The 9,554-nt window shown below is 38.0% G+C and overlaps 1 protein-coding gene across 1 annotated transcript in view; it reads left to right on the top strand.

Moving 5' to 3' along the window:
* The first annotated feature begins 721 nt into the window (after window positions 1-721).
* The window catches only part of CCDC158 (coiled-coil domain containing 158), a 74,052-nt gene continuing 65,219 nt past the window's right edge, over window positions 722-9,554 (top strand). Inside the window, exons 1-2 of the mRNA XM_036896782.2 lie at window positions 722-791; window positions 6,480-6,697. Coding sequence (XP_036752677.2) covers window positions 722-791; window positions 6,480-6,697 — 288 coding nt within the window. The remainder of the gene's footprint in view (window positions 792-6,479; window positions 6,698-9,554) is intronic.

Raw genomic sequence — 9,554 nt, 5'->3', positions numbered from 1 at the left:
CCTCTGCTTATAGGAAATTTGATGGTTGCAGTATTCTCTGGCTTCTGATGATGTGAAGGCATGAAGCCCATGTGGTTTTGTTTGTTCCCCTTGTTGATTGTATGATTGTCTTTAGAGGATGACAGAGAGATTTGGAATCAGGCTACCACCATTATTCTCCAGATCTGGAAGTCCCTCTTGGCCTACTCTAAAATTATGAGCACTATTTGATATTAAGAAAGGTTTTTGACTTTTATTAGTGATTACAATTTGCTGATCTGTGACTTTTTTTTTTACTAATTTGTGACTTCTTACTAAGGAGGTACTTTCCCCCATTATTTGACAGTATAACTTTATGAGTGAGACTTAAGAAGGAAAAAACTGCCCAAAATCAGAGTGCTAATTCTCACAATAATTAAACTATTAGTTTTTGAATTTCAAGGTGTCTTTAATAATCTACCTGAGCCATTAAAATCAATAATTTTATAAGATACTATTCTCTTATTAATTTTATGTGATAAGTATTGAAATAAATATTTCTGTATAAATAAATATTTTGCTGCTGAAAAATTATTACCAAATTTCAAATATAAACAAATTCAGTTCCTCTTCTGTGAATTTTTTTCTCATAATATGTATTAATAAAGATTGAATCCCTGTCTTGTATAGATAAGAAGTAAAAGAACCAAATAGGGAAGCATTTATATTTCAACATCTCTAAGAAGAGGTAGCAATATTTAATATGGAACAAAAAGCTTCTGAATCAAATAATAAAGATCTTTTATCAGGTAGTGGCATCACATCCAATGGAGGTATGTGTTCTTTATAAAAAATGGGGAAAAAATTAGAATTAAGCAGTCTTTACAATATTCATTCAAGCTGCCGTTTTTTAGTATGTTTGGGTTGTAACTGTGCAAATCATAGACCTTTGTCATGAATGTTTACCATATTGTTTATAACTCTACTTTTTGAGAAAGAAGTTGTTTAGTCTTCTAAAAATAGCATATTTATTTTTAGCATACATTTATAATACCTTTTGGGTTAAAAATTGTATCTATGTTAAGGCACTGCAACACATTCCATGTTGCCCCAACACTCCTCTTCTTCAGTCCGGTCCAAGCCAGGATTCTGTGACCTTTCCCTAACCCACCCCCACATCCAGTTACGTACTCAGTCCTGCTTCTTCGATTCTCAGAAATGACTCTTGAATCCATTTTCCCCTCTCCATTCCCATTAGTGCTATCCTAGTTCAGGCCCTCACCACCTCTGACTGAAATTACTTCATTCCAAAGATACAGTCAGGAAAACAGAAACGGAGGGAATAAATAGGTGGAACTTAATACAGGGTATTAATACCCTGGTAATGCAGGTGTTGAAAGAGCTGAGATGCCTCACAGAGGATGAGACAACCAGAGATTAGAGGCCACAGGAAGCTGCTACCAGCCTTTGGGCTGGAAAGACAGTGAGAAGAACGGTTATAGGGGCATGGGAGCGGGAGCTAGAAGCACAGAGAGGGCTGCCTGGAGTGAGCTGACGCCACCACTTGCTGCCAGAAGCCTGTCTGAGGCAGGTGACAGGGAGCAACACCTTAGCTTCTCCTCACATCCCGCCTCTGGTCTTTCACCATCATCTCCCATTGTGAACTTCTCAGGGAACACAGCTGGGAAGGGAGTCTGGGGAAAGTAGTTCTCTACAATACACAGCAGAATAGGGAAAGGACAGAGAATGGTTTTGACAGTCAGGCAAATGACCTGCACAGCTCCTGACAGCTTCCCCTGCCCTGTCTCTCTCATCTGAAAGAAGGCATCCACAGTTTATTCTCAATTATAAGTCTGTTGTTTTACTCATCTGCTTAAAAACTCTTATTTCAGCACACTTACTTTGTAAAGTTTCTGCCCCTCAGGTTGCTTCTGCTGTTGTAAGGTGCCACTGTCACCTGCACTCTACTGTCCCACCTCTCCCACCCACTTCCGCTTGCTTACCTCCCCTCTGTACTGTATCCCTCACACTCATCAAGGGCACTGGCACAGGTCCCGGGTGGTCTCGGCCTCCTCAGGCACATCATCACCCCCTAATATCACTGTCTTCATGGATGACCCATCTACGATCTTAGCCTCAGTTTCTTGACCTTTTCGGTTCTTACCATCTTGACCTTTACTCTGGCCGCCCACTTGCCTGTCTTGGCTCTTATTACCAGGAACCGTTAGACTTCTGAGATCCAACCTCCTACCTTCCAGCCCTCTCGCTCCCTTATTCCTAGAACTCCTATTTTTCTGCCTCCTGAAAGCAGTGGTTCTCAACCATGGCCCCATGTCAAAATCACTTTTTTGGGGAAAGAAGTCACTCTTTGAGATCTTAAAACATTTATATGTCTTAAGTCCACACCTGAAGATTCTGATTCAGTAGGTCAGGAATCAGGCTTGGAACCCACTGAATTTTATTTAAGCTCCCAGGCGATCCTGATTTACAAGGTTTTAGAACAACTGCTCTAGATTCTGCCATTTTACTCCTAGATTACCAACTGCCTTCTAGCTTCAGTTTCTTTTGTATCATTTGTTATTTCAGTCAATCACTTGCCAATATCCTCACCTTCCTTTTTCTCTTATTGTTCCTTTGTACACTTAAGGAAAGCCCTATCTTTAACAGGCTGACTGCCTTCTCTATTTTTGTAATGGGTTTGCTGGAAGATTCTGCCAGAGAAAATACACAAATGCGGATTTTCTACCAATTTTCCATTTCAGAGTCATTGTCTCCCATCTCAGCTGGGTCCTTGTTGCTGCTGAGGAATGTTTCTCATGATCTTAGCCAGTTCTCTCTCCAATTTCCCACAATATATGCTTATTTCAAAATTACACGATTCTCAAGTCCCTTACCCTACCACCTCCTTTCCCACTCTCAGATAACATTATTTCCTAATTCCCAGAGAAAATAGAAGCCCTTAGGCTGATAATCTCTTACTTTCTCATATATAGCCCCAAGACCCACTATTTTTACAATTTAGGCCTCCTCCTTCCCTCATAGCTCAGTGGCAGAGAAAGCTTCTCAATTTGCTACCAGTACTTTAGTTTCCATGACCACTAGCACACCCCGAGCCTCCTCAGAGATTTGGGTCCAGAAATTATCCCTGATCACTCTGATATCTTCAGTCCCTTCCTCACCATTTGCACTTACCCATCAGTATAAATATGCTAAATCTCTCTCAACCTAAAAACACTGCACATATACGTCACACACAAAACAAGAAAAAATAAAACCTTTTCCTTGACCTTTACCTCCCTTATCTCTTCTTTCCTGCATAGCTATGACTTCTGAAAGAACATTTGTATTTGGTTTGCACACATCCACTCACTCTGCAAACATCTGCCTCAGGACTTTTGAACCCAGTATTCCAATGAGATGACTCTGACCAATGTGACTAGATTTTCCCTTTTTCACTAATCCAGTGAACTCTTCCCCTCAACATTTGTTTTGCACTTTTTTTAAGTTTTAGAAAACTGAAAAAATAGTACATTGAATACATTCTTCAATTGGATGTACCAATTGGCAATGTCTTATCATATTTGTTTTCTTTCTATGCCTGCAATTTGTGTTTCATTGCCCTGAAGTTGAAGGTATTCTTGCCTCAAAACCTGAATAAAGGTAATTTCCTACATTGCCAATTTATCATGTCTGAGGAAACTACTACCAATGCAGTATTATCTAATTTGTATTTACATTAAAATTTCTCCAGTTGTCTTCCAAAAGTCTTGTTAGCTTTTTTTAAAAGAAATCTAATCAAAGACCACACATTGTATGTGGTTGTTGGTCTCTCTGATCTCTTTAGATCTATAACTGTCCTCTCTCCTTTCTTGGTGTTTCTCATGGCATTGACTTTAAGAGTCCAGACCAGTTGTATTATACAATATCCCACATTCTAGTTTTTTCTGATTATTTCTCATGTTTAGATTTAGATTAAACTCATTTGGCAAGAGTTTTACATTGGTAACATTGTAACATTGTATGCTTTTTACATCATAAATTAGGTAACATCTAACGGCAGGTCCTGATAATTTAAAGTTGTTTTCCCCTGGTTATTAAAAAGTCATCCTTAGGCTGGCCCTTTGAGACTTTGCAAATATCTTAGCTAAATAACCTTTCATCCAATGGTTGTAGCATCAATTTGAAGATCCTTATCTGAATCAATTACTACATTGTTGATTTTCCAATTTTACCATAGTGATTAGCTGACATTCTTCAGGAAAGAAAAATTTTCCTTTAATTACTGTCATTATAGATTCATAGATTGTTTTTTAATTCAAAGTGCTGTAATGCATTGCTGTCTCTGTGGTTTGTGTTGGTGAAGTGTAGCAAATTTGGCCAGCCCCTTTAAGCCGGCTTCTATATCACTTTGTAACAATATCTGACTTGATTGCTTTCTGGTACATTGAAATGTTCCAGGCATACACTGTACTTTGTCTGTTGTGCCAGACCTGGAATCCATCATTTCCTGGTCCCTTTCTGTAGGGAATCTTACTTAGAAACTAAGGTATTTCTATGCATTGTGGACATACTGCTACTGAAGTATCATTTTGTCTAGGAGCATTCAGTAACAAAATTAATAAAGCCTAAAAATAAATTTCTTTTACAAGTTCACATGATAACTCAAATTAATGCCATGGAGTTCTTCCTCATTTTCCCCCATTCTGTTTCTATATCTCCTCTACAGTGAAAACTCTAGTTTCAAAAATTTCAGTTTATTCATTTTCTGTCTTCTACAGTACACACAAAATAGTTTCAAAATTATAACAACACTACCACCATTAACAACTTACCTGGTTAAATAAAGGTCACTAAGGCTGCACAGTCAGAATACTGTATTCTGAGGTTACCTGAGCAACTATTTTCTCTATGAGCTTATGCTGTCAACTATTATGCATTTACTATATGCTTAGGTTTCTTCCCATAGCATTCAATTTCATTTTATCTTTTGAACATGTCTGACATGTATATGACTCAAAAGTAAAAAAGGTAATCCAACAGTGTTGCTGCCATCCCTGTCCCTTCCACTGTTTCCACCTGTCCCTGAAACCCTGTAGGTAACCATTTTCTTGAGTTTCTGTTTTATGTTTTCAGTGTTTCTTTTTGCAAAATTACACAGTTGCTACACATACACATACATAAATATACACATACACTCTTATTTCTCATTTCTTATAAATTAACCTCTATCTATCAAAGGGAGGACTAATAAAGGACTTGTGGACACATTTTAAAACCACCAGTGTTCACCCTCTGGTCCCAAATTATTTACATTTCCTCTCACATGCAGAATACATTTACGCTCTCCCAAGAAGGCCCCATCCCATTACAGCATCTGCTCAAAGGCCCATTTTCCCCCATCTCTTTATCTAAATTAGACACAGATATTGATGCTCCTTATCTAAATTAGACATAGATATTGATGAAGCTCCTCAGTTGTAATTCCTTAAGTGCAGATCCCTGAGTAGAGTTCCTCTTAGCTTGAAGACCTGTGACACCCAGCAGACAATGGTAGACAGACATAGAATCGCCGCTATCAGCACTGCTACTCCAAAGGGGTAGACAGAAGTACAGGGGTCCGTTGCCATTCTGAAGTCCAGCTGGGCACAGCTGCAATTCCTTGGTCAGGACTCAGGCTTGAGTGTAATTCTCAACTGCAAAAACTCACAGGCTGATGGTTCCCAAATCCTTATCTCTGAAGTAAAACCCACTCCTGAACTTTAAGTCCATGTATTTGCAAATCAGACATCACTATTTAAATGCTGCTGAAGCTTAAAACCTGAGAGAAATCTTTGATAGCTCCCTCTCTCTTACTTACCATATCTATTTCTCAAATCCATGCACTTGTGTCTTATCACCACTGTCTCTGCTTTAGGGCAGACCCTTGCCATTTCTTGCCTGCATTGTTGAAAGCCTTATCCTGCCTACTTAGATTCTGTACCTTCAATTTTATCAGCATCCAGTGCATTCTCCACACTGAAGCCAGAGAGTCTTTTCAAACCACAAACCGCGGTATATGACTCCCTACTTTCAAGTCCGTTAATGATTTCCCAGAGCTCCCCAGATGAAATCCAGACACCGCGGCATGATCAAATGCCCTTCATGGCCTGGCCGACATTTTCATTCTCTCCTCTGACTGCTGCTTTCCTTTCGCCCAGAATATGCCATGTGATCTCAAGCCTCCTGGGCAGTAGTCATAGTGCTACCGCTGCCTGGAAGAAGTGCTAGTGACTTCTTACGTGCTTCAAGGCTCATTCAGCTCAAGTATCACGTGATCAGTATCAAGTAAAACTCCCTTCTCCTCCCTTATCTACTTCTTTTTGTCTTATGTTCCTCTCTCGGGGCTCTTAGAGTCTTTGACTTGTCTGTTTTCCCCCTGAGACCTTGATTGCCTTCGTGGTTCAATAAGGGAATCAGCTAGGATATGTGTGCCACAAAATTATTTTATTATTAAGTTTATTGATTAATTCTTTCATATTTAGGCTCTTCAAGTCCATTTTTTGTGTCATCTATTTGTGGTACAATAACTGAAAACACATGTACAGCTGGGACTTTCACACAAATTCCTTTCTTCCCTAAATATGAAGTGGAGCTTGATGCTCATAGAAAAGTCATTCCTTGCCCTGGAAAGGAACACATCGAACGTGTTTTGGAAGAATATTCATATCAAGTCAAAGATTTGCAGAGAAGACTAAATGAAGTGAGTAGCACTCTTTTCTTCTAGTACCTAATGCCTTTGGGATGACAGTGGTGCACATTGCCTTGGAAAAGGACCTAAACTTCCTGGAAGAAAAACTTAATAATGGATTTATTGGTTAAACTTGTTAATTTGACCTATGTCTTCTATTTCAGTGTTAAAAATTGGGCTGATGAAAAGCTGACATACCAGTTTTTCTTTTGTTAATAATCAATCACAATGTCTTGGTTTCATGGTTAATTTTAATGAGCTTGTATAGTTCAAAATTTTATAATTAATGACTTTCATCTGTAATTATACTTAATAATGGGTTCAGGCCTGCTGTCCTGCTATTCACAATACCTGGCTTTCCTTTACAAAGCAGTGGTAGGGATTGGTTTTTAGACATATGTATATACATGATAGCTAAATAATACATAGAAGTTATTTGTTAACAATTTCAGATGGACCTTATATAGAATCAAAGTGGCTTTAGACATACTTACAATTAAAAGTTGGATCCCAGTAGTCTATAAGCTTAAAAGTCGAATTTACCATTGCATACAAAGCCCTTAGTGATACAACCTCTGCCTGTACAGTTTAGCCTCATCTGCTACCTGTTCCCTGTATGTACCCTCCATTCAGCAACATCAATCTACTTGCTCTTTCCTGGATGTACCATGTTATTCTAGACCTTCGTGCCTTTGCCCAGGCCATTTCCTCTTCTTTACCTTGTCTGCCTGGCAGATTCTTATTACCCATTAAGGCATAACTCAAGAATTTTGTTCCTGGAAGCCTTTCTTCTGGACCACATTAGGTGTGTGCTCCTCTGTACAGATGTTGTCCTTTGTGCACATGTCTATTGTAGTATTTTGTACATTGTATTGTGTTCATTAACACATTGTTCTACTCCATCAGACTGTGTGAGCATTTTTAGAAAAAAAGCTACAACTTTATGAAGTGCTGAAAATTAATGTACTATTGCATTATGTATAAAGGACATAAAGGTGAATAATATAGGACTCATAAGGAGTTCATAGACTTGAAGGGGAGCTTGTATATAAACACAAGCTGACAATACCTTATAAGTACACTAATAAACATGGATGGATAGATGGATAGACAGATGGAACACATAATTACCAAAGAGAGAAAGAAACAGTGTCTTTTTTTTTTTTTTTTTTTTTTAGATAATTATTTTTTATTGAAGGGTAGTTGACACACAGTATTACATTACATTAGTTTCAGGTGTACAACACAGTGATTCAACATTTATATACATGATAATTCTAAGTACCAGCTATCACCATACCAAGTTGTTACAATATTTTGACTATATTCCTTATGCTATACATTACATCCCGGTTGCTTATTTATTTTACAATTGGAAGTGTGTACTTTTTCTTGGTTGTTGTTGTTAGGGCATCTCTCATTTTTATTGATCAAATGGTTGTTAACAACAATAAAATTCTGTATAGGGGAGTCAATGCTCAATGCACAATCATTAATCCACCCCAAGCCTAATTTTCGTCAGTCTCCAATCTTCTGAAGCATAACGAACAAGTTCTTACATGGAGAACAAATTCTTACATAGTGAATAAGTTACATGGTGAACAGTACAAGGGCAGTCATCACAGAAACTTTTGGTTTTGCTCATGCATTATGAACTATAAACAGTCAGTTCAAATATGAATACACATTTGATTTTTATACTTGATTTATATGTGGATACCACATTTCTCTCTTTATTATTTTTAATAAGATGCTGAAGTGGTAGGTAGATACAACATAAAGGTAGAAAACATAGTTTAGTGTTGTAAGAGAGCAAATGTATATGATCAGGTGTGTGCCTGTAGACTATGTGTTAATCCAAGCTAGACAAGGGCAATAAAACATCCACATATGCAGAAGATTTCTCTCAGAACAGGGGGGGTGAGGTTCTAAGCCTCACCTCTGTTGATCCCCAATTTCTCACCTGATGACCCCCCAGCGACTGTGCCTGTCTTAGGTTGTTCCTCCCTTGAGGAATCTTACCCGAAAGAAACAGTGTCTTAATTCATTTTCCATATCCATCCACTGTCAGAGTATCTGACATGTGATTGGCTCCCAATAAACATGGTGAAATCAATAAATAACAGGGCTATTTGTAATACTTAGCATGAACTTCCTATGTAACAGATATTGTGCTAAATACTGGATATATAAAGATGAAAAAGATGTGGTCCTTTCAATGTACACATTTGCAGACTTACAGCTGAAATATTTAAAATAGAAAATGATAGTAACAGTGAGATCTATGCTACAGTAAGTGTAAGCAGTGATGCTACATCAGTCAATGCTTTACACTCCTTATCAACATTTAATACAGGTGACTCTCATTTTCCCCTTGAAACACTCTTCTCCTAGGTCTCATGGAAACACACTCCCCTGATTTTATTTGAGTTCATTCTTCTTCAAATTTTTTTCCAGCAAAACTGTCCATAGACAGTAATAGTAATTCTCATTGGTTCTGTTGCCAATTATGCATAATGAATGCTCAACTTATATTCCTCGTGCAGAACTCCTAACACCACACCAGTTGGTATATCCACATACCTACCTGACATTTCTACTTGTTTCTCAGGTTTTATATTCATTTCCATCTGAATACATGATCTCTCCCCAAACCCAGTCTTCTTCCAGCGCACCTTACATAGTTGCACAAGATGAAAACCTGATTCATTCTTGATACCTCTTCTTCTTCCCTGGCAACCACTTTATCACTAAGTCAATCCAGTGTGCCTCATGTCTATTTCTCAAATCTGTTTCCAGACTAGTGTAGTCATTCACCTGGACTATAAGAGGAGAACGTAAAGGAATTACTTTATATTGAATATATGAA

This window comes from Manis pentadactyla, chromosome 5 (genome assembly GCF_030020395.1).
Source record: "Manis pentadactyla isolate mManPen7 chromosome 5, mManPen7.hap1, whole genome shotgun sequence".
Taxonomy (NCBI): domain Eukaryota; kingdom Metazoa; phylum Chordata; class Mammalia; order Pholidota; family Manidae; genus Manis; species Manis pentadactyla.
Note: the sequence above shows the minus strand (reverse complement) of the source record. Positions and strands in the feature narration are given on the sequence as shown.